The sequence below is a fragment of the Trachurus trachurus genome (genome assembly GCF_905171665.1).
Source record: "Trachurus trachurus genome assembly, chromosome: 9".
Classification (NCBI taxonomy): domain Eukaryota; kingdom Metazoa; phylum Chordata; class Actinopteri; order Carangiformes; family Carangidae; genus Trachurus; species Trachurus trachurus.
Window position 1 is genome coordinate 35375840 of NC_139895.1, and position 24607 is coordinate 35400446.

Here is a 24607-nt window from a genome sequence, read left to right on the forward strand (position 1 = left end):
CGCCAGCATTTTGATAACAGCTACTGATTTAAACAGAAATAAATTACAACTGTTAAGAGGTATTCTGCACATTTAAAAGAAAATGAGAAAAGTGGAATGTTTAGTACCTTCAGTATCTTCTGTTACTGGGTTTCAAACTGCATTGACGAGCAACATTTTTTTTAATGCTTTATCCTTTTTTTTGGTAATAGTGGCATTTATAGCGGCTTGTGTTTTGTTGCGAGCCATTATATTTCCCCCTGCTCTTTTACTCCATGTTCATCCCTGCTATAATAATGTCAATAGGCTGATAGTTGAACACAAAACCAGCATTCAGAGGAGCGCAGTCTGTAGCTACCAGTATACCCCTACATGTACTGCACCTGTGCTCACATAGTATACCTGCAACATCTATATGATCAGAACCAAATCGTGACTAGTGGGCGTCTATGATGATGAATGAAAGCAACATACTAGAATGTCAATATACATATGTTAAGTGCCTATAGGAGGATAAGGGATGCATAATTCATAAAGACTTAAATTTCCACCGTGTCTTGCAAAGGTCTGCATTAAAAAAAAAAGAACAAAGTCTGAGTGGTAAGTGCACATGACCACAGTTAATAATCCCAGTCTGAAATCAAACGTGTCTGGATGTCTATACAGTGAAGTTAAGTAATGGTTTAACAGCACAGCAGGTGAAAATGAGACGCGAGTAATACACAGATTGTGTGTCTGAGTGTGTGTTTGTGTGTGTGAGACAAGCGGTGGTGTGTGAAAATGTCTGGTTGTTGGACCTGGGTCAAATAGTATGTGAAACTAATCATCAGTGTTTTTAACCTGGTGAAGATGAACAACCACACAGCTCCAATCAGCGAGTAGCAGTTTACAGTAGAGCATCTGAAAGTCAGTTTAGTACACTGCATCTGTCTGTCAACGACATCTGGACTGTTTGAATAGATCTGATGTGGTTAAGTCCATCTGCTACTCACGCGCCACACACTAAGAAATATTTCACAGTAGTATTTCACCGAGGTCTGGGCTGTCGGCGCGCCTCAGGTCTCCGCTTTCTCCTTCTGCTTCTTGCTCTTTTTCAGAAACGATGGCGGCTTGAACTTCTTTTTCTTCTTGGACGGGGACTTGGAGGGCGAGCCCTCGGGCGTGCCGCCCTGTGGCTTGGCGGGCGGAGCAGCGGGGGGGGAGGAGGTGTCGTTGGTTGATAGAGCCTTCATGCCTTTCTCCAGCTCCTCTGTCGTCTGCTTCTCCTCCTCGCCTCCGTTCTGTATGGCTGGGGAGTCGGTCTTTGCCTCTTCTGCTCCGAGTGTTGGGGGAGGTAAAGAATATATAAAAGACTTTTTTAGCTATTGGACAGAAAGCTACGAGTTGGTGGAGCTGCAAAGCTACATGCAAGACATGTCGCTGCAGATGAACATGCTTGCTTAATGAGAAGTGGGTTGTCATGTGGTTTCTCTGTACTTACTAGTGAGACAAGACCAAAGCACCAGAAGTGTGCCCTATGAATCAGTGAGGAGTAACACAGAAAAAGGACAGAGACACAGGGAGAGAGCACAACAGATACAGTGGGTACACACACATATGGATTTTACTGGAGAGGACTGAAATGTAGAAAATATAACTCAAACAATAAAACAAAAAAACAACATTTTGACTGACACACACAGGTGTAACAAAAAAAACAGCACAAATGGCTGGATTCCTTTTCCATGAGCTGAGGTGTGACAGAGCTACAGGACATGAAGCTTTAAATATTCGTTACACCTGTGATGTGCTGAAGGTGATGAGAATATCTATTGTGTAGGAAACCTGACAGACCATGTTACTCCACATCATCTCTACATGGAAACTTTCCACTCAATAGTTTTCTGACGGACCATGTGTTGGTGTGTGAGAAGGTTTCATAGGGAGATGTGTGGGTTACCCAGACAACCAGGATGCAGATGTTTGCTGAAAGCTGAAAGCTGAAAGCACCACTAATTCAATCAGCTCTGATGTTTTGGACGGAGGCAGAAATGTCAGACACTGTACAACTTAAAAACAGGACACATTAAACCAGCAACCAGCTATGTATTTGGCTGGAAGGAGTGAATGTGTTTTGTCTTTTGCTCTGTCCAATAATCTGAACTTTAACCTTTGTATAAGGGGATATATCATTCCTGATGAATACCTGAATACCTAGAGATGCAAAGGTCCTGTGTTAACCGTTTATCCACCTACATTAATTTAATAGATACTGTACCTTATAAAGTCATTATTTATACTGAACTCACTGTACTTTTATTTATTAATCATTTATTTATTTCTAGTGTACAACTGATAATATTCCAGTATTCATTGAAACTTTTACTTTTCATTCTTTCAGTTCATTTTGTTAATTGTTCTTTTGCCTCAGTAAAACGTTGAATGCAGGACGTTACACGTTTCACTGTTAGCTGCACTAACCTCACCTCATGCTTTATAGACAACTTTAATTTGTGGTGTCACTTTGGGGATTAATATAGTCATTTGTATTCCATTGATGATCTATCAATATTAAACAAAGGGAAATTAATTTGTCTGTCAGGCCATTTGCAGAAGAATTAAAAGGTCTGATGGCAGTGGGTATAAAAGAGACACGTTATATAGACATGTTCTACCTCGATAGGGATCTTTACAGTATACACATGGTATTTGCTCAGGTTATGTATATGGATCAAGTATTGTAACATATCTGGTTTTCCTGTAATGTTTAAACTGTGTTGCCTGCTTCCTGTTGAGTTTGCAGTTGAAGTCTATGTTGCCTCGTTTTAGTGAATTCTGTTGTTTTCCAGCTTGTTACATAATCTTTACCCTGATGCTGCATGCTTTTTGTTGTGGATTTTACATCCAACTTCTTCCTGTGAGTAACGCAGTTCTGCGTTGACAAAACAGTTACACAACAGTTGTGGTTGTTGCGTAGGAAAGAAATCAGTTTCTATTTCTTCTCTCTGTGCTTTTGTCATTGGTGTGAAGTTGGTGAGCCTCCGAGGCTGATTCTGATACCTCCATCCAATAATCATTTCTCAGCCATAAAGTCTGATGACGGATATTATTTGGTCCCCAGTCAATCATTAATCACATCTGATCATAACACACCCACACATTCCCTGACTGAGTTAAACTCTTCGTTAACAATAACTGTCATAACACTTCATGTTGGAAGCATCGTTCAGAGGCTTTTAACCAACTAAATAATGATGAACACAGAACCTTTGAACGATCTGTGTGAACAACAGCTGAACAGAGACACTGTGTATTGAACACAGGGAGGAGTAACATGTTTGTCATGTGAAGCATGACAGGCAGAGGCAGCACGATGTCACACATGAGGCGGTGAGAGACTTGGAGCGGGCTGCTGCTCACAGAGCCAGCGCACGGAGCAAGCAGGGCCGACGGGCCGAGCTCTGCCAAGCCTCACCTGAGACAGGAGGGGGGCTGGGCGGAGGGCCCTTTGTGGGGGAGGGAGCAGGGGAGGGCTCCTTGTCATTTGCCACCTCCTCCTCCTCCCCTACTTGCACAAACACACAAACAGTGAGGAACAGTGAGGGGTTAGCTGTGTAGGAAGGTCAGATTTGTGAGGCAAAGAGAGGTGAACACAGTTAACACAACAGTCACAGGTGAAGGTGCTGTGTGAAGCCTTTTCACTTCAAAAACAATTAAAGGATTTTTTTTAAATGTATTCATTACTTAAAGCAGAAGTGAGTGATATATTTGTGTTAATATAAGTCTTAAATAGTTATATCTTCCGACAGCAATCACTTACATAGAGTGTTTGGACTGAAACACGGGTCTCTCAGTCCCTCTGCTCTGCTCTGAGCCGAAGAGAAAACATTTATCGTATCCTACAGTTTTTATCCAATGAGGAGAGAGAACGGCATGCAGGGCTGTGTGTGCAAGGGACGCCGTGAATGTGGTGACGTAGCGACGAGGACTGTTATGGTGCGTTCAAGGAAACTCGTATTTTTCCGACCGTGAAGTTGTACCAGTTCGATCTGGTACGAGTTCACCGGTCGGAAGTTACGAGTGGCCGTTATAGTGACTTTCACCGGTAAAACAGGTCGGAAAAACACGAGTGGGTTGCCTGGAACGCTACAAAGTCGTAAATTGTGACTTGAAGCTGTAATTTACGATTTCAAAAGCCTGCCTGGAACGCAGCATTAGCGAAAACGACCGGACCACTCACTTCTACTTTAAAACAAAAACAACCAGTGTCATGACTGATTTGGACAAACAGTTTGGACTAAAAATGTCACTTTTGTCTACCGCTGGTGGACTGAGTGAAAACTCAGTAATTTAAAATATATAGATAGATGTAACACACAGCACCCTCGAGATGGTTAGAACAAAGTCCACAGCATTTTACTGGTGAAAGTGAAGGTTGACAAATTACACTGTTTTCATGTCTCGACTATATTGACAAATGTATGTGGACACCCCTGTGTAGTCCAGACACTGACAGATTATCAGAGGAGTCAAAAAATCTGAGCAAATATATAAACTGTTGGTCAAATAAATTAAATGGAGTGTAAATGAATATATAAAAGTGTTTTTTTCCCCCTTAAACTCTAGTCAGTTGGTAAAAGAGAGCTTTTTTTTTCTCTCTTTACCGACATTCGTTTGACAAAATGAAAACTTTTTTGTCAGTAATACGTTTTATCGTGTTATTTATTTTTAAGCTACGACTGATTCATATTCAGAAGAGTCAAATTTAACTTGATGATAAACAAAAGTACAATAATAATACAATCACATATTTGTATTATGTTAAAAGTGTCCACATACAAGCTGGACAGATAGTCTACAAGCCTGAATGACTACACACTAAAGCTATTTATACCAATATTGCAGTACTGAATAATACACCACTACTGTATAAATGTTATGAGACTGTAGTAGCATACTGTTTATGTAGAGTAAGAGTTAATAAGAGTTAGAGTTAATCTAGTCATTGAAGCAGCTGTGTGTTGAGTTGAGTTAACTGTACCATCAGTCCCTCCATCCTGTTTCCTCTGCACCTCTTTGCGGTACTCCTCCAGCTCCTGGTCCGTCAGCTGGTTGAAGGGGTTGGGGGGTTCTGGCTCCGGTGGGACCTCGGGTGGATTGACGGGAGACTAACAAACAAACAAACAAGCAAGCAGAGACACAAAATCACAGCTTTGAGCTCCAGAGAGCAACAGACAGAGACGTTTGGTGAGCAGTGAGACAGCGCTTTACCGGAGGACTGTCCTCTGTTATGACACTGGCCAGGACCTGAGACTGTGGTCCTGCCGTCTTCATGTCCTGACGATTCTGCTGTCGGATCTGAGGAGACAAAAGTCATTGTAAACTGTTTATGGCAGGTGTGAGAGAGTGAGACTAGATTTTTTTTAAAACCTTGGTAACACTTTATAATAAGTACACACTAATAAATACTGAATTCTTCATTTATAACGCATGAATACTCATTAGTATGTAGTTTATAAATACTGTTAGTTAAAAACGTTTTACTCATCATTGATAAGCACTGTTTATAAACTACATACTAATGAGTATTCATGTGTTATAAATGATGAATTCAGTATTTAATGCTCAACTAATGCTATTATAAACCAAAACCTTTATTTATACAGGTAATCTCATTGAGACACGGGAGACCTGTTCAGGATGGGGACAGACAAAGGGACGTTACCTTGTTTCGTGTCTCAATCACCTCCCGAGGGTTGGTGAAAAGAGGCACAAACTGGTTTGGGTTCTCTATCTTGATGGCCGTGCTGCCGGCTTGAGTCACCTCCTCTGTCTTCAGCCACTGAAGAAAAGGAAACAAACATCAAAATAACACACTGTAGCTACGTTCAGGACTCAGTGCACCTGTCTTACTTAGGGTAAGACAGGAAAATGCAACTCAAAACTTTTTTCGTTTAAAAGTAGATTTTTTTTTTTTGAGTAAAATCCCAGTTGGACTTATGGCTCAGGAAACTATCTTAACACAGAAATGGCTGCAGACAAATTTGCCATTAAAGAATGACTGTATCACCATTGTCAACGAAATACAACACATTCACCCTAAGACTACGGGCTGAGCAGTAAACCAAGTACTGGGAAAAGTGGACTTCATATTCTTTAACGTGTAACTCATTGTCTGTGTGAATGATAACTCCATTTTGCTCTAATGCAGTGTGTTTCAACCTTGGGGTCGGGACCCCACGTGGGGTCGCCTGGAATTCAAATGGGGTCGCCTGAAATGTCTAGTAATTGATTTAAAAAAAATTACTGATGAAAATATTCTTTTAACCAATTATCATTATTCTTTTTTAAATTATGTTTATATTAAAAATACCACACACAATCTTAAACAACTGTATTCTATACATCCACTTTCTAGAATATAAATTGAGTTCAAATAAAATGCAGAATATAAAAATATAATTTGATTGACAGCCACTGCACGTGATCGCGGGGTCGCCAGAAATTTGTGATGTCAAAATAGGGTCACGAGCCAAAAAAGGTTGGAACCACTGCTCTAATGTATTATATGGCCTAGGCCCCATGTCAACCATGTCAACCTGTCTGTTCAGTCTATTTTTGTTCTTTCTTTGTTTTACATTTCCTTGTTTGTCTTTTATTGTTGAAAAAAAGAACTGAAAACTTAAAAAAAAAAAAAAAAGAAAGTTAAAAAAAAATGACTATGAAATAGGCAGATAATGTAAATAAAAGGTAGAGTCACTAAGAGTAGCAAGAGAAAAAGAAAGTAGGATTTTGTGAAAGAGGTTTATTACTATGGGTTATATTTTTTGCCAGCAGAGGGCAGACTCTGCACTGCAGCAGCCCTCTGATCAGTGGGCTTTCCCCTGCAATGCAGAGAAGAGGAGAGAGAGGAGGGTGGGAGGGCCAGAGGAGGAGGAGGAGGAGGGAGAGTAAAGCTCCTCCCAGTGATGTAAAACAGTCTCACGTTGCTCTTCCCTCTGAAGGACTCATCACTGCAGCCCTGATCGCTCTGATCGCTCTGATCTCTGAGGCACAGAAATACAAACAAATGCTCCACAGTCGATATCAACCCTCGTGTGAACCAGATGTTGATTTTGGATATAGAAGTATCCTCAGTAGGATGCACATCAAATATCCTCAGAGTCAGAGACATGGTGAGTTAATAACTACTCTGCCGCTGTGTCTGTCTCCTGTTAAAATGGAGCTGCACGCCACAGTGAGTTTCAAGCCCTTTCTCCTCACAGCTCACATTAATCTCAGCCCCTGGCTCTGATCCCTGATGTCAGAGTGTGTCTGATCTCCTACAGTGTGGTCGCTTCAGTGAATCAAAAGGAAAGGAGCGGTCGGAGCCTCACCGTGGTGCGCTGGTGTCCGGGACTGGCCTGCTCCTGGCTGACTTTTTGGTAGGTGTTGGGGGTGTTGAGCCACCGGGTCCTCTCCTGCTGCTGCCGCTGGGCGAAGGGGTGCTGCCTCAGAGCGGGGTGGACCCCGTCGTCGTCAAACTGGTGGAAGGCCGTGGCCGTGGCGGGCACCTCCACCTCCCGCCGCATCCGCGACCTCTCCAGCAGCACGGGGAAGCGGTACGTGTAGCCGGTGCGGTAGCCCTGGGAAACGACAGATGGAGGAAGCTTCAGGGTGTGTGTGTGGACAGCGTGGCCTTGCCCTCTAAAGGGACAGAAAATACACACTTCTGTCCCGCCTGCCCTCACACAAATCCCCTGCAACCCTGGATATTACAGGGAATTAAAGCACTTGATGGTATTTTTCCCCTCAACCAAGCTGTGTCATTATCTGTGATTGTGCACACGACTGCAGACAAGGCTGTATTTTCTTACTGTGGTCAGACTCCACCAGCAGCTCCACTGTGTCACAATACAACTGCATCACTTTCTGTTTAGTAATGTTTCACCATGCTGCTGCTGCTTCATATCAAAAGATTTTCATCTGCGAACCACAGGAAATACGTTATGCTTTTATTGTGAAGCAGCCGCAGGAAATAGAGCAGTTTCTCCCAATGCTAAGGCTACGTTCACAGGACAGATGGTAGAGATGGGAGAGATCACCATGTTTATGACTAGTGAGTGTTTACATGGCCAGATGACTCAGGATTACAGAGGATTATAAAGTTGGGTGTGTCTTTTTTGTCTCTTCAGGAATTTTCATCCGAAAATTCAGTGTAAAATCGTTATGAATGTGAGCATGAACACAACATTATCACCTGAACAATGATGTGGGAGCGTACCTATGTTTCCCAGGTCCTATGTTCCCCATTTTTCCAAAAAGGAAACTCCACTGTTGCTGGCCGATGGACTCTCTACTTATCTGGGCTCTCTCTATCTGGCCTGTCTAGCCTCTACCTAGTCTTTTTAATAAAATTAACCAACTCCTTTCTTCATTACCTAAACCCAACCAATGGGACAATTACACTTCTCACTCAAAGTCACAACTCCACTAACAGGTATGGGACCAAAAATTGCATGTTCCCCAGGTTCTTTTGGGGAAAAGCGGGAAATATAGAACCCTTTTTTTAGAAAAAGGGTTCTATGTTCCCCAGTCACATACACAGCGGGGAACATAGGACCCTTTCGGCCTGGTCACATACATAGGGATGACTCCATTGACCAGACCTCCAACAAACAAACGTGTGGCTCTGTTGCCTACCAGGTTGTCCAGAGTTCTCATGAGGGCTTCAAACTCATGCTCCCCAACGCGGCTCTTGTGCAGGGGCCCGAATGTGGAGCCGGCCCAGCCCACAGTGCCGGCCGGGGTGGGTTTGTGGGTGGTCCGATCCAGTAAAATCAGGTTGTTTTGGCCACCAGCGCTACACAAAGCTGTCACCTGAAAAAAACAATGATTTAAAACAAGTTCCAGGAACACAAGGATGTTTTTGAGCTCAATGTCTTCACTTCACACACCTAAAGCATGATGCCTTCTTAACCACATGTACTGTGAGGGGAAAATACTATGTTACACGTCAGTTACGAGTTGTGAAGGACAAATGACAACAGTCCCATTTCTGCTGTTGGTCCTGTAGGATTGCTGCAGTGTCTTTCTGGCAGGCGGCGCTCCCGTAGTGAAGTGTAATGCAGCACAGAGCTGCTGGCTGAATTACAGCGGGAGGACACCGAGAGAAGGACGACTGCCCAGGTGGAATACTGCATCTATATCATGGACAAGTGCCAGCTCACTCTCCCACTCGCACACACCTACACACGCGCTGTGGCACACTATGTCAGTACAGAGAGTATGTGAGAGTGTGCGTCTGTGTGCGAGTGTGTGGCTGCTGCGTACAACCTGGATCTGGCAGGCAGTCTGGATGTGGAAGATGGTGTAGAAGGCCTCCTCCATAGACTCCCCCAGAGCCACGATGCCGTGATTTCTCAGCACTAGAACCTGGTGTACACAGGAAATCAAAAATCAAATTATATCTGCTGCACAGCAGTGGTCAGGGCCGGGCAGTTTTAGGCTAAATTAGGCAATTTGAACGTGAAAGTTCCAAAGCTGTAGCACTTTTTTTTTAAGGTTTGAAATTTAGAGGCGTGCTGTAACACCACCATGAGGACTGTTGTCTTGTGTTTCCAGTTGATGACATCTAGCATTTTGATGTGTCATCATCATCACCCTTGCTGGGGTCCAACTCCAAAATATTGTCATTTCTTTCAGGAAGATTGAAAATGTATTTAGTAAGAACTGGATGGTAAATGTTTACAGACATTTTTTGTTGTTTTTTTAAAACTGAGTGAAGGACTTTATAATTTGTAATGAGTTTTAAGCAGACAAAAGTTTCTGCAGTATTTGGGCTACATTTTGCTGAAAGTTGCAAAACTGTAGCATTTACCGTTGGTTTGGTAGGAATTTTCTAAGTTTTTAAATTTAAACGCTTTAAACGCTTATTGAAAGAAAGAAAGAAAGAAAGAAAGAAAGAAAGAAAGAAAGAAAGAAAGAAAGAAAGAAAGAAAGAAAGAAAGAAAGAAAGAAAGAAAGAAAGAAAGAAAGAAAGAAAGAAAGAACTGATGATGGTTGTGTCTCCCGTGGGCAGCTCACCTTACAGGTAGGTCCCAAGCTCTTCTGCAGCTCCACTCGGTCCTCCTCCTCCTCCATGACTCCGTTGTAGTCGTAGTAGGCCACGTCACCGACCAGCAGGGCCTCATGTGACAGTGGAAGGAGGCCACACTTCATAGCTGAAACCTGGAGATGATTGGCAGCAGAGATCAGATAGAAGCTCACAGGGCCTGGCCCATTTCTGTGCGCTTGGTTACGCACACACTTTGGTGACGTTTTGCTGGCGGAAGGTACATCTGCATAGTGTGCAAGCCTGTATTAAGTGGCCAAGCGTGCGGGGAGATTTAAAAGCAATCGGGACATACTTGACAAGTGTAGCCTGTCATCTGAGCACCATTGTGCACACTAGCACAACTCCAACACACACACACACACACACACACACACACACAGCAGCAGTTTTAATAAACAGTGCTGCTGGATCACAGTCTCATCTGCTCCAAAAGTGTCTATGCGCAAGATTCAAATCATAAATGTGTAAGCCCAACTCCGTAAGAAAAAAATAAGATAAACACATAGGATTAAAAAGAACGTGATGGAAAATATTCACATAAGTTATAATCAATAGAGAAAATTCATAATTATGTGATAACAGGTAAAAAATGATCAGATGTCAAAGTAAACATACAAAACAAAAAAATTGAAAAATATGAGATAAGAGTATATAAAATATGAGATTAAAAAGTCAGAATTATGAAATAGAAAGTCAAATTACCATAAATGTGGGTAAAGTGCAAATCAAGTGTGCTGCACTTTTGGTCGTTGGAGAAATGGGACACACTTGCGCACTGACACGCTTGGGCACTTGGCGTGTGCGTTCATGGGCTTAGTGTAAGTGTGATCGAGTGTGCATATTGGGACAGGCCCATAGTCTAGTCATAGTGCTGCTTGAGGCCGTACGGACTGTGCAGAAGTCTCGGTGTTGGGCGTGTGCAATATGTGTAATAGCACATGCAATGCAATATATTCTTATTATTATGGGATGTGTGCATTTTGTTATTTGTTATGTTTTAAGTGTAAACTGTGGAGGATTTTTTTGTACAGAGCACTGAGTCCAAGAGAAATTTCCCTATAGGGACAATAAAGTATATAACAACATTTCACCTGATTGTCCAGCGAGTTAGTGAGACTGTCGATGATATCAGACTCAAATAGAACAATATATCCATGGAATTCAGCTATAAAATGATATCCATAATTACCAGTCACAAAAAAACCCTGACGTGACTGACAAAGGTGTTATGTCTCTTGTTTTATGCGTCTCCTCTGAACAGGACAGGACGGAGCAGTGAGCCGATGCCTGGATGACTCACCGCAGCTGTGGCCGGCGTGTGGAGGTGAAGCAGGCAGCGAACATTTGGCCGGGCCGAGTAGATGGCCGAGTGCAGGCTGAACTTCTCGGCGTCCATGCCCAGGTTGGTGCTGCCCTTCTCCACCACCTCACCCAGGATGTTCACCTTCACCTGTGAAAGCACATGGTTCCATTAGCATTGTGTTTATAACCTCCAAATGGAGAACAGGATCCACAGGATGGGAGATGTTTGGCAAAGTCAGAATCAGCTCTCAAACATGATCATATAAATGCAATTTTAAAACTCTCATCAGCAAAAAAAGGTTTTGGTTGTGGACTTTTTTTTGATTATGACTGATGAGCATTGTGATAATGCGACAGAATTTCATCTACACCCTGTTTCGGTCTTGTCAGAGGCGCAGCGATAAGACTGTAGATATATCATGGAATTTTATATTATTTTAGTGTTGTGAATGTCAGGAGTTGTTCCATCACTGGTTGCTGTATATGGTATGTATATATAGACCAGTGAACCATGTTAAATAAGGAAATACTAATAATGAAAACTTGAAAACTGAGTTGTCTTGGTCAAAACAAAACGGATAAAACAAACTAAAAAATCATATTGTGTGTAAAACGGTCGTGATTTCAGATGGAATATCTGCATCTTGTACCAAACAAACATGTACTGTATGTCTGAAGAAAATGATTTATGGGCTGGATCATCCCTCTAGTGCCACAATGCTTAATTTATAGTTTGTCGTGACACCTTTTTATGCTCCATACCGTAATTTTCATCATTTATTGTTCAGCCTTGGTCAAAACCAACCAATGAAAAGAGGCATTGCTCTCTACTATGAAATTTTAAAGACCAAATGTCAAATCATTTCATCAAAACAAACAGAACCACTGCAACTAATAATGAATACAATAAATACTATATAATATTACATTACTATCAGAAAAAATATATAAAAGCCATCATCACCTACTCAACAAAGGGCTGAATTCAGTTTTCCATAAGTAGTCACATGTGTGCAACTTTCAACCTGACACAGACTCCTCTGACTCACCAGACTGGATCCAGTCACCTCACTGTAGGCCAGGCCGTCTGGAAGCACCAGGAAGTGTTCCTGCTCTTTACTGACACGCAGCTGAAGACCAGCAAAACAACACAGATGGAAGAAATCACATGTAAATGTAAAACATGTTATTGTGTAAGAACCCTGCTGCTGCTTTTGCATTTCCACTTTCTTTCACTTGGTCACAGATAACAGAACATCTGCCAGGGCTCGTTAGTGCAGCACTTTTCCTTTGGATCTACTGGTCTTAACATCACATGACACATCTGTTATTTTAGTTGGAGAGAAAAAAAACATAATGTTTGGGAACGTCATGATTTGAAAAAGGAGAAGTACTAACAGTGAGACAGGTGCGGCTGATCTGGGCCCAGCCGTAGAGGTCGAACAGGCGATGTGTGCTGGCCAGCTTGCAGCGCATCAACCTCTCCCCCTTCACCAAGCTGCCAGGCTCCCACCCCTGCAGGTCGTTGATGGGTGTCACCATCATCATGTCTGTGTGGGGGTGAGAAGGAGAGAGAAGCTGAGACACAGGGAGATGATGGTCTGCAGACAACAGAGGAAAGGAATCGTCACTTCATTCTTTATACATTTTATCATAAGGAAAAACCACAAAGATGAATAATGTCTCAATGTCTTCAGATTTTAAGAACACAATAATATTAACATATTAATCAGAGCTCTGACCACTTCTCACTGGTGAGGCAGGACCACAAGGATGTAAGTGACTTTATATAATCCACTGCAGAGTCTCATCATTAATACCTGTGTGGATGCACAGGGTCTTTAACCCTAATTAAACATTAGCAGAAAATGCATTTTCTCTTTGTGGGCGGTTAGTTTGTCATCCACACTCATCAAGATTTTTTTACAGACATGTTTTCCTTCAGTCCTATTACTCAAGAGTAAAATAACATAGAATCGTCGCAGAAATATCGCCCATCTGTGAAAAACGTAACCCAGCGGAGGCAAACCTACTTTACAGTTACACACTATGCTCCAAACTAGAAGATTTCTGGAGAACAGTTTCATTTTTCTCAAAGGTCTTCAAGACAACATTAAGGCCAGATCCACTCTTGGTAATACCAGGGACATCAGGGAGCACTGGGAACCTGCAGATTATGCAGCGCTGCCTTCTATCCTATGGTCTCCTCTGTGGGAAAAACTGGTTCTCCTCCAATGGAAGAAGACGGAGACACCACTTTAAAGCACAGTTAACAGCACTGACTGATACCTTGCATCTTGAAAGGATTCATTATTCTCTTAGTGACAGATTGAAGGACTTCAAAAGGATGTGGCAATCAATTATTTCTGTCTTGAGACAGGATTTAGGACAAACCTGAGTAGCACTGGGTGGGTGGGACGGGGTGGGAGTTATTTACTTATTTACTTTATTTAATTACTTACTTTTGTATATTTTTCTATTTTTTCTCCCATCTATTGTTTTTCATATACTTACTTGTAGTACACCTTTGTTACTTATGTTACAAAACAACAAAGCATTGCATAAACCAAAGATGGATGTATTTTTGATAAACTGTTTGCTTCACAATAAAAAATATTTGAAATGGAATGTTTCCTTCAGTCCTAATGTGAACATGATCAGTGGTTGTATTCATAATGCTGATGTTAGATATTTTCACTTAGGACTTATAACATTAACACTGACCCCGTTCCCTTTAGGAGAGGAACACGTCAAGCATGGCCCACTGACACCCACCCACACTGGGCTGCGTGTGGGCCGATCAATCACTCCATCAGTTCAACTGCATTTCTGCAGCCAACTCGATCGTTGTTACTCTTCTTTAGTTTCATAAGTAAATGAATTTTTTAACTGCTTTTGAATTGAATTATGTAGGAGGTAGGTCTCATGTATTTATAATGGTAAAGTGATAATTAAGACAATAAAATAAGTCATTATATTTGGTAAGTAATTATTTGGATTAAGTAATTCAAGTCTCTCTGGCCGTGGTGTGCCCAGAGGTGTTTGGCATGTCATCTTTTTTTTCTATCTTTAGGTGAACACAACAAGGTCTGCTTTGTAAATGAAACCTGCCCTTTAATTAAGGTTAAGTTCCACCTGTGTCAGGCATCACTGAGCCACAGAGGAAATGAAGTGACTATGGGCTGGAAGCACAGTGGAAGATTATCCATATAACTTTATGATCAGCGGCTTCAACAGCCAGTCTAATAATGAAATGAATTCCCAGAGTAACAGCTGAATGCTTAATAATGGATAATCCAGTGTTAACAGTGAGCGCTGACAGCACAACACTTGGGTTTATACACAACATTGTTGATTAACAGCACTAAATCTGCCAGCGACTGCAGCTCCGTAATGGACTCAAACATACCGGCTAGCAGAGGATGAGCTAATAATGACCCGCAAACACAGAAGCACCAACTATACATGTATACACACACACACACTCACAAATAATGTTTGATTGTTGTGTGTGTTTGCCATGGACAGAAGTCTCTACATTTGTTAGTTGTGACACAGCAAAATCTTGAAGAGAGCTTCTTCTACGTTTACATGCAGTCAATATTTGGGTTAAGGTCAAAATTCCGGTTTCTGAAACATTCGGAATAACCCATTTACATGCGCGAACATGTATTATTCCTGTATACATGGTCATTGTAATCAGTTGGGATATCCCGATCAAAACAGCCACGCACGGACAACGTCATGACGCAATGTATGTCATTTCCACTTCTTCTTCCTGTATCCAAAAACAACAACAACAACAACAACAGCAGCACGGCGATCTCGCTATCCTGGTACTTTCTACCGTCTACAAAAGACGTGATGTTCATGTCTTTCACCACTTATGATGTGATTTGTTTCCTCCTAGCTCCAAAGGTGTGGTGTTATCTTTTTTTTTTTTTTAAGTATATTTTTTGGGCATTTATGCCTTTATGGATAGCACAGTTGAGACAGACAGAAAACGGGGAGGCAGAGAGAGGGGGAATGACATGCAGTAAATGGCGCCAGATGCGGGACTCGAACCAGGGCCGACTGCAGCGAGGACTGTGCCTCTATACATGGGGCGCCACGCGACACCCCTGGCGTGGTGTTATCGCCAAACGCAACAAATAGTTCCTGTACTCAAAAGACCAAGATTCATTCGATTAGAACATGCGCAGAACACAAATTAATGTTCCTTTCGATGGGGATATCCCGATAGGCGTATACATGATCAAATATTCGGGTTAGAATAGAATAGGGGTCATTTTCGGGTTTTTAAAAACTTGAATATGAGCATATTCTGTTTTTTTTTTAAAGGGTTATTGGTGTTTACATGACCATGCGAAACTGGGTTATTGTTAATATTCTGACTGCAGACGTAGTCAGTGGTGGTTTGGTCAAAAGAGTGGCAAGTTTGATTCATCAAACTATTCATTTGCATTAAATAGTTGCTGTTAGCTTAACAAACCAAAATCCCTGTAGGCACTGGGCTTTTACAAGATTGAGGGGGAAGAAAGGGCAATATCTCTGGTTGTGCTGCATCATCATCATCATCATCATCGTGGTGAGTGTGCTGATGGAGTTGACCTTCACAGGTTTGATCAAAGGTTTTGTTCACGTACTGGAGGGGGAGACTGGCAGAGACGCTGGGGAGCCGTGCGAGGCCATGAAATCAGCCAGCTGTCTCAGCGCCCATAGGTTGGATGAGCTGCCTCCCTTCTTCATCTGCTCCTGGATCAGCACATCCAGCTCCTCCCTGAATGACTACACACACACAAACACAAACACAAACAGATGTGAATATAATTATCATTCTTAGACCGCACAATCCAAATAATATTCAATTAAAGTCCCTCTTAGAAAGTTCTTCTTCAAAATTCAAAATCCTACTGTCTGGACCATGGTCATTGAACCAAAACTGAAAATGTTATGACCATAAAAACCTGACGGGGGCTTTAGAGACATGCTCTGAACCTAGAGGTGAGGGTGAGTAAACATTTCTAAAGAGCCAGCCTCCCTCCATTAGTCCCTTCACAGTCTACCTTCACAAAAACACACATAGTCATGCTCTCAGGATGGAGTCCAGCACTGACTGCAGGCTGAGCTGTCAAGTGGAATCTGAGAGCGGATTTTACTCTGATGAGGGGAGATAATCTCATCTGGAGGAGCAGAGACAGGAGACAGAGACAGGAAAAGGAAAAAGACAAAAACAGTGAATCACACAGACAGTCATCTCACCGGACTCTGAAGGAGGCTGGAGATCCGTTTCTTCTGCTGGGATCCGGAGCCAGGCGTGGAGTGCTGGGGGGACGGGAGGCTCTCGGGGACCCCATCACTGGGGCTGAGCTGCACCGGGGTGCCCTTCGGGGTGGGGGACTTGCTCATCTTCTCCTGTTTTGCGGTGGGTGCTTTACAACTGGGTGTGGGTGGGGAGATCTGCAGAGAAAGTGAGAGTGATGTTATAAAAGCTGCTCTTACATACAACAGAGTTTACAGACCGCTACAGTCATGTGTAAACTCTCTGATGAGACAAACTACAGCTGACAGCCTGGAAAACACCCTTTTTCACTTTCTTTGGAAGAGCAAGATGAGAAGATCGATACCACTCTCTAATCGGTCCATTAGCTAAATATGAAGCAAGAGACAGGAAGTGATCAGGTTAGCCCGGAGGAAAGACTGGGAAGAAAGGCAAACAGCTGGTCCAGCTGTGTTAGGGATACGGTTAGGGCGACAAAATCTACCTGCCAGCACCTCATTTGTTTAATTTGTTTAATTTGAAGACCCAAGTGAAAGTGACGAGCTCTCTCAGGGTTTATGTACTGCACTGTTTCTTGCCCAGGATCAATAACTTCCTCAAGTCTCCACTCCACATGTCAAATGGTTGATTTTGTTAGCTCTGCACAGCTTCAAGTTCATGTCATATAGATGTGAGAGTGATAGCAAACTTCTCATCCGACTCATGAGTTCCTTTAAAGCAGAAGTAAGCGATCTGGTGGTTTTGTCTAACTTCCTGTCAGCAGATGAGTTAGCAGCCCCCGCCCTCGTCCCTACGTCACCACATTCACGCGCATCCCTTGGCTGCACACACAGAGAGGACCGCCCCTTTATGCCGTTCTCTCTCCTCATTGGATAAAGGTTGTAGGATACAAGGAAAGTTTTCTCCTGGGCTTACAGCAGAGCGACTGACAGACCCGTGTTTCAGACCAAACACTCTATGTAAGTGATTGCTGTCGGAAGATACAACTATTTTAACACAAACATTCCGCTTACTTCTGCTTTAATCTTTAAAAATAATAGACTATAGTTTCTGTTTGAATAAAAATGCACATATGGTTTTTAAAATATGCTGACTCTAAGCTGCTGACTTGTTTACAACCATGCGTTTCATTAATTCAACAGAGCAACACAAGCCACTGAGCATCCACATTTCACAACCCTGCCTTTGACTATTCTGGTGTTTTGTCAGAAACAAGGCTGCATCCTCCTGCAGAAGTCTGAACTACTTTCCATGACACCCACTGTGCAGCAGCGTGTGGCAACAGAAACTCCACTTTACCAGTTGACAGCCTTTGAGCAACAGTGGCAGACCGGTGAACTGCAGCCAGCATTTTAGCCAGAGTTTGGATTCTTGAAGCTTAAAGCAGTTAAAATAACAACATACCATTTAAAACCTAAGTCTGAAAACACAACAAACTCAGCTTGAGAACAGACTCAGAACAGCTCTGAATCTTATCACAACACACCACAATGCAGAAACACCTTATAAAAAGACACACACACACTGGAGTAATGGTCCTTCCTTATGGCAGAGCTTCAGACAACACCTGTCTAAGGTCCCTGAAGACTAAAAGACGTGAACACAGTTGTTCCGTCAGCTTCTCACTGCAAGACGCCTGTGGCTAAAAGAATTCACAATAACATCATCATCGCAACATGTCGAGAAAATGTAATTAAAGTCATCTTTAAGTTTGTTTTTGACCTTATTTTGACAAGTGAGCACAAGTGTAGAGCTATTGAAAAGGCAAATTAATCAACTGATGAAACACCCACAAGCTCCAACATGTGCCATCGTTGTATTAATGTGCATTATTGATACCATATCAATATTTATTTCTTTAATATCATTATATAATTTATACCCGCATATTGCAACATCCCTCATTCATTAACCATATGAACTACTGTAGTTTAATGAGGTACATGTACAGTACAATAGTGATGGAGCATTTATAATTTAAGAGTTAAAGACATAAAAGTACAAATTTTAAGGCAAAACCAAGTTTTCATTAGACTAGCCCTAGGCCTCTAAAGCAGCAGACGTAATCCTTTCCCGAGGATACATCACCCACATGGCTCATCCTAAGAAATGTAAGTAAATGTGCAAATGAGGAGAGAGCTGTGAGAAGAACATTTCAATTCCTCATGATTTGGATTTTCTGTCTGAAGATCAAGCGGTGAGTATCAGCATAGAGGAGTTAAAAACTGGAGACTAATCTGTCTGTATCTGTTTCCTATTCACTTCCCATATAAATGAAGTTATTGTAAACAAGATTTCCTTTTGATGAATACAAATCCTAACAGTATACTGATTATTGAGCATTAAGATAAAAAACCTACCCTCACATTTAGGATGCTGGATTCATCAGGGCACTGGCCGGCGGTGGAGATGCAGAGCTACACGCAGCATTAGCAGTAAAAGCTCATATGCACACAGCAGCACAGGACCACCGACAGGAAGTTAACTGGTGATACGACTCAGTAATTGGAGAAAGAGTCAAGTGTTACCGTAAGGACCTTCAGAAAAGAGCTGGCCACTCCCCAAGTGAAACATACTCAACACACACACACGCACACACTGAGTGCTGCAGGGAGCAGATAAGGTCCCAAACACACCACACCCTCCCTCCTGTGCCACATATGACCAACTGACTCAATTACTTACTTGATTTGTTGCATCGTAACATATTTACCTGTGCATCCCTGATCACATGCACTCCGTCTCATCCAACAGGCCTCTCACATCCAGGGCAGGCCGCTCTAAGATGCTCACTCCAAAAGGCACATGAGGAAGTTGCATTAGATCCGTGTGCATCAGTGAGTCTCATTGCATCGCACATGAGAATCTGACAGATGACTAAACCTTTAATGGTGTTTCTGGATAAACTGTGCACTTTAACATCAGGCTCAGAAGGCCTGAAACATCACATCAGCTATCCAAAAACATCCACAATGCTCTGAAGGATTAACTGAGCACCCTACATGTACACTGACATCAGTATTAAGTTGCTTGAAAGCCAAACTGCTCTCAGATAAGTGAATCCACAGTATTGATTGTTATTTTTTTTGTCTGTCACATACCTTTTAATAACATTCAAATACAACTAAATGGATGTATTTAATAAGCCACTAACATAAGGATAAGTCTATGTGTGAAAGCCAGAATTTGAAACAGCGCTCCTCCTCCTCCTCTCTTACAATAGAGGATGTTTCACAGTGTATTTGACTCTCTCTCTGGGGGTAGAGGGAGCTCAGCTGCTGACAGGCAGCAGACAGAAAGCCTCTCTCTCCGGGGAGGGTCCTAATGACTACGGGGAGACATGGAGATCTGGCGGCTGGCCCACTGTCGCTGCTTCCTCTGTTATCCTGTGATGGCTGACAAAGTTGACTTCCTGATCACGTCCATTTGTTTAATACTAATAAAAAGACTTTTACGAAAGGTTTAGGCTACATTCTTGGAAGTGTACTTAAAAAATATAAAAAACAGAAACCGCATCTATCTTTAGTTCAGTACCGTGTAGGAGCTTCTTTGGCCTCAAGTCTCTGGACCTGGATTTGGGTAGTTTATTCTGATCTTCCTGGCATATCCTCCTACGCTCTAATTCAATGGGAAGTGTCCATGAGCTTCCATCTTCAGGTCTCTTCACAAATGGTCTATGTGGTCCAAGTCTGGGTTTCTAACGGGCCACTTGTCCTTAAAGGGATAGTTCACGCAAAATTGAAATTTCACTCATTATCTACTCACCCTCATAAGGGCTGGGAGAAGTTTCAGAGTTATCCGTGGCTTCTCTGAGTTACAGGGGGTCTCGACGTAGCAGTGCATGTCCATATAACGGTTGCAAATGGATACCAACTGTCTTCGTAACAAAAAGACACACCCAAAAACCTCCATGCTGCTCGTATGTAATGTCTGTCTTGTATTGAAGCCCCGAAATGTGAAATTGTCCCGGAAAAAAATTAAATAAGTCTATATTTCAAGCTCGTTTTATAGCGGAAGCTTCTCGAAGCTCCTCTTCCCGGCTCGTCAATTTTGGACGAACTGGGAAGAGGACAGACCCTGGTTTGTCCAAATTTGACGAACCGGGAAGAGGAGCTTCCACTACAAACAAGCTTGAAATATAGACTTATTTAATTTTTTTCGGGACAATTTCGCATTTCGGGGCTTCAATACAAGACGGACATTACATACGAGCAGCATGGAGGTATCTGGATGTTTTTTGGTGTGTTTTTTTGTTACGAAGACAGTTGGTATCCATTTGCAACCGTTATATGGACATGCACTGCTACGCCAAGACCCCCTGTAACTCAGAGAAGCCACGGAGGACTCTGAAACTTCTCCCAGCCCTTAGTTCACATGAGGGTGAGTAGATAATGAGTGAAATTTCAATTTTGGGTAAATCATCCCTTTAAGTCAATCCAGCTTGGCTGTTTGGCTGGTTTCATTGTGTTGATTTTGTGAAGAATGGCCTCAATCTCAGGTCGTACGGACTTGGGGGCAGACCTCTGTATTTGTCTGTGGTCACCCTCTCCGTGCAGCTGAGAATCACTCCCATAACATGATGCCACAAAGTAAGCATGGCCTTCACCTTCTCCCCGTCTTCACAGCCATCTGGCAAATAATACAACAATCCGCCTTTCAAGGCAGGGTGCGTCTAGCCACTCTACTTCACAGGCCTGGTTGATGGGGATGGGCTGAGAAGGTCGTCCTTCCAGTAGGTTCTCCCGTCTCCGCAGAGCACTGGACGCTTTTGAGCCCTCGACCTGATCCAAGCTTCGCTGTGCATATGTCTACAGAGTTTGTTTAGTGTCCTGACATGCAGTGAATGTGAATTGTAGGACGTTATAGACACGTGTGTGCCTCTCAACTGGGCGCAGTTGGACTTCAGCTCTAAACATGGCTATATGATAATTACAGCAAATGCTTAGAAAGCCAAGCTATAGGACTTATGGTAAGTACTTTTGTAAATAAAATGTCTTTTTGATTTTCAATTTCTTAGCAAAAATTACTAAATATCTAAACAAATATATTTTGTTATCATTAAGACTGACCGCCAAAACCAATCATTTTATTCAATCTAGAACACTAAGTGTGCAAATTGAGCAGAAAGCATTATGAGTACTTTCTGAAGCTGCTGTATGCGTTCATATTGACTGCTGTAAATCTACCCACTTGCAGTGGTTTTTTGCTGTGTCTGAGAGCATCCAGCAGCATGAAGGCAGATATAGGAGCATAATTACCTAAGAAGCTCTGGATTGATTTTCTTTGGCTCTGCTTTCATTGGGATTATGTTATAATGGCTGGTCAGTGGATCCTGAGCAGTTAGATGGAACTAGTTTTTAACCAAAAAAGTAGCTTTGCAGCTTCTTAAAATAAGAACTTAATAATCATGATCCTTTAAAAATCTATTTGCAAATGCTTTCCAATTTTTTTAATTTCCTCATACTATGATTTTACAATCTGCTAAAACTCGCTACAACTAATTGTCCATCTATTTCATGATTATTAACTCTTTTAGCTTGTTTAGGTGATATTTGTGAGGATGAACTGTATGGTCCACACTATAGTTGCCTAAACGGATTACTTCTGAAACTCAGTTATATACCTACCCAACATATACCTGTAGGTTGATCCTATTAGGACACATGCACTGTAATGCATAAGGGCATCTCTGCTTCATTCAACAAATGATAATGATATACGATTACATTTCATAGCGTATTGCAGAAATGCACCATACACAAGATGAAAATGCCTTCATGCATGTTTAATGAAGAGTGTAATACATTTTGTCAGGACATTCCTGACCCTGCATCCTCTAATGGAAAATCTGGCTTCAAGCTGGCAAACCACAGAAAATATGCTAAAACAATATGAAACTACTGTACACACCAGGAAATAGGACAGCATGAGGAAGAAGTGGAGTTCAGAAAGTTTTAAAGTTGTTTTGTTTATGCATAAGCTGCAGTGTATTATTGGTGCATCATTCTTGTGTGACAGAAACTGAAGAACATCTATCTAGTGATCAAAGAATTTCAACACTGTAAATTTATTTTGCTCATTAGCTGTAGCTGCTAGTACCAATATGTACAAATCATTACAAATTGTTTGCTCACCCTTAGAGCTAAACAACCTAATTAGATCACTTGTCGTTTAGTGGGTTATTCATCAGTTTCTACTACCAACAAATTAAATGTTGACTTATTCCAAATGACTGTGGCTGAGAGACATCCCAGGTTCAATGTCAGCCATTGTGCTTCGAGAGATATTAAATAAATAATCTGTGTACCCCATACATAGCCTGCTGTGTCACATGGAGGAGGAGAATGCGCCTATTGATCACTTAGTCATATGAGTGCAGCACAACATTAGGTCAACAGCCTCATAATTCAACCTGAATACAAAACATAGCCGAGTATTTTATGGCTTTTTTAGCATCCCCCGTTCCTCCATCCGCCAGCGGCCCGCGCGCTCTGCATGGCTGCCTAGCAACACTCGCACGCGCTGCAGCATCAGCACCAGCAGCTCGTATAGGATCCGCTAATGGCCACCCGCAAAATGCAGAGGGCCGGCGGCGAGGCCACAACACAGCAGCGCTGCCGTCAACCAATTCGCAACCATCGCGTTTCCAAATCCTCTGAAAGGCTCTCACACCCCCTCACAGCCCCTCACACCAGCACCCAGCCTTCCAGCCTTCACCGTCCGCAGCTACACAGCCTGAAAGAGCGCACAACAACAAACAGCCATCGCTGGCTCGTTAACGAGGGGGATTAGACGCTGCACGGCCACAGCACCATGCAGGAACTCTTGCAGTGTCACTGTGGGAGCAGACGACACGAATTGCACAAATGAGACCCTGCACACACCAGGCCGCTGTGTGCACAACACAACGCAGATTGGCAATGTGGACAAAAAAAATCAATAAGCGAATGAAACGTGTCTTTGTTTTTTCTTTCCAAGCATACAGTATATTTCGGGTCTGTGCGTAGAAAGTGTGCAGGCTGCACCGTGAGAGCGGGGACAGCGGTAAACAGCCAGCAGTTAAGGACAGCATCGTGCCAGACAGACAGCATCAGTGATATGCGCACACACACACAGCTCATGCACGCGTCAGGGAGGACCCTGCACTACGCCCAGCCATTTAACCGCGATCGCCGTCTTCGATACAAGTGAACAAATACAAGCACAAGGCCACTCACCTCAGTTCATCCTCGGGACCGGCTCCTCTGTGTGGGCGCGGCACCCACAGCCCAGCGCCGTCCCCACGACCAGCAGATGTGCTTAATCACAGATCTGTCAGGAGTGGGTTGCGACACCAGGGCTCCTTTGTCAGACTATTTCAGGGCCTCAGCTGATTCCAAGTCAATGGACCCTGATGTTGTTCATCGCTCGGTGCGCCTGGACCAGCCCACTGCCACGCCTATCCCCAGTCTGACACCCAAACGTGCCCAGTGGGAGCCAATGTTGGCGGTGCACTTGGTTATTGTGTTCGTAAAGCTCAGCTCTGTGGGGGGGGGGGGGGGGGGGGGGGGTTCTAGCTCTGCCTCCTATAACGAGGTGTAGTTTGCGAGGCCCAGTTCATGGGACACAGCACATCCCGTCAAAAAGGCGCCACCATCTGTTCTAATGCAGAACAAGCTGTTATAAGGTGGGGATATGTTGCTTTAAAACTGGACACATGGTTGTGTGATGTTAGTATTTAGAATAACAAATTTAGATTTACATTTGTGGTTTACACAAGTGGTTTTAAAATGCAACATTTTATGTAGGCTACTTAAATATTCCAATTCCCTGCTAGTTAGCACCTGTACTCCTCCACTTCTAAAGCACTATTCCAGTGGATTAGAAAGGTACACACTACACAAAATCATTTATTTAGGATTAGCTCCTCATCTACCAGGCACCTCATAAAAAGCTATTAACCTCGTAGATATTTATCAATAGTATAAGTG

The 24607-nt window shown here is 42.7% G+C and overlaps 1 protein-coding gene across 5 annotated transcripts; it reads right to left on the minus strand.

Annotated features, from left to right (window-relative positions):
* On the minus strand, positions 1-23981 carry add2 (adducin 2 (beta)). Of its 5 annotated transcripts, none has more exons than XM_083978406.1 (15): positions 18998-19127; positions 16619-16816; positions 16003-16144; positions 12755-12906; positions 12406-12486; positions 11355-11504; positions 10024-10167; positions 9274-9372; positions 8641-8817; positions 7335-7583; positions 5684-5800; positions 5230-5316; positions 5000-5126; positions 3434-3523; positions 1-1294 (listed from the first exon to the last, which is right to left on the minus strand). In XM_083978406.1, exons 2-15 carry the CDS (start codon positions 16763-16765, stop codon positions 1035-1037), a joined length of 2022 nt encoding a protein of 673 aa, XP_083834532.1. In that variant the 5' UTR covers positions 16766-16816; positions 18998-19127; the 3' UTR covers positions 1-1034. The 5 variants fall into 5 exon arrangements, with proteins under 5 accessions (XP_083834532.1, XP_083834530.1, XP_083834528.1 ...); XM_083978405.1 differs by lacking the exon at positions 3434-3523 and adding an exon at positions 1460-1493 and having other exon boundaries at positions 1119-1291; XM_083978404.1 differs by lacking the exons at positions 3434-3523; positions 18998-19127 and adding an exon at positions 23855-23981 and having other exon boundaries at positions 1-1291.
* Between the last annotated feature and the right edge of the window lie 626 nt (positions 23982-24607).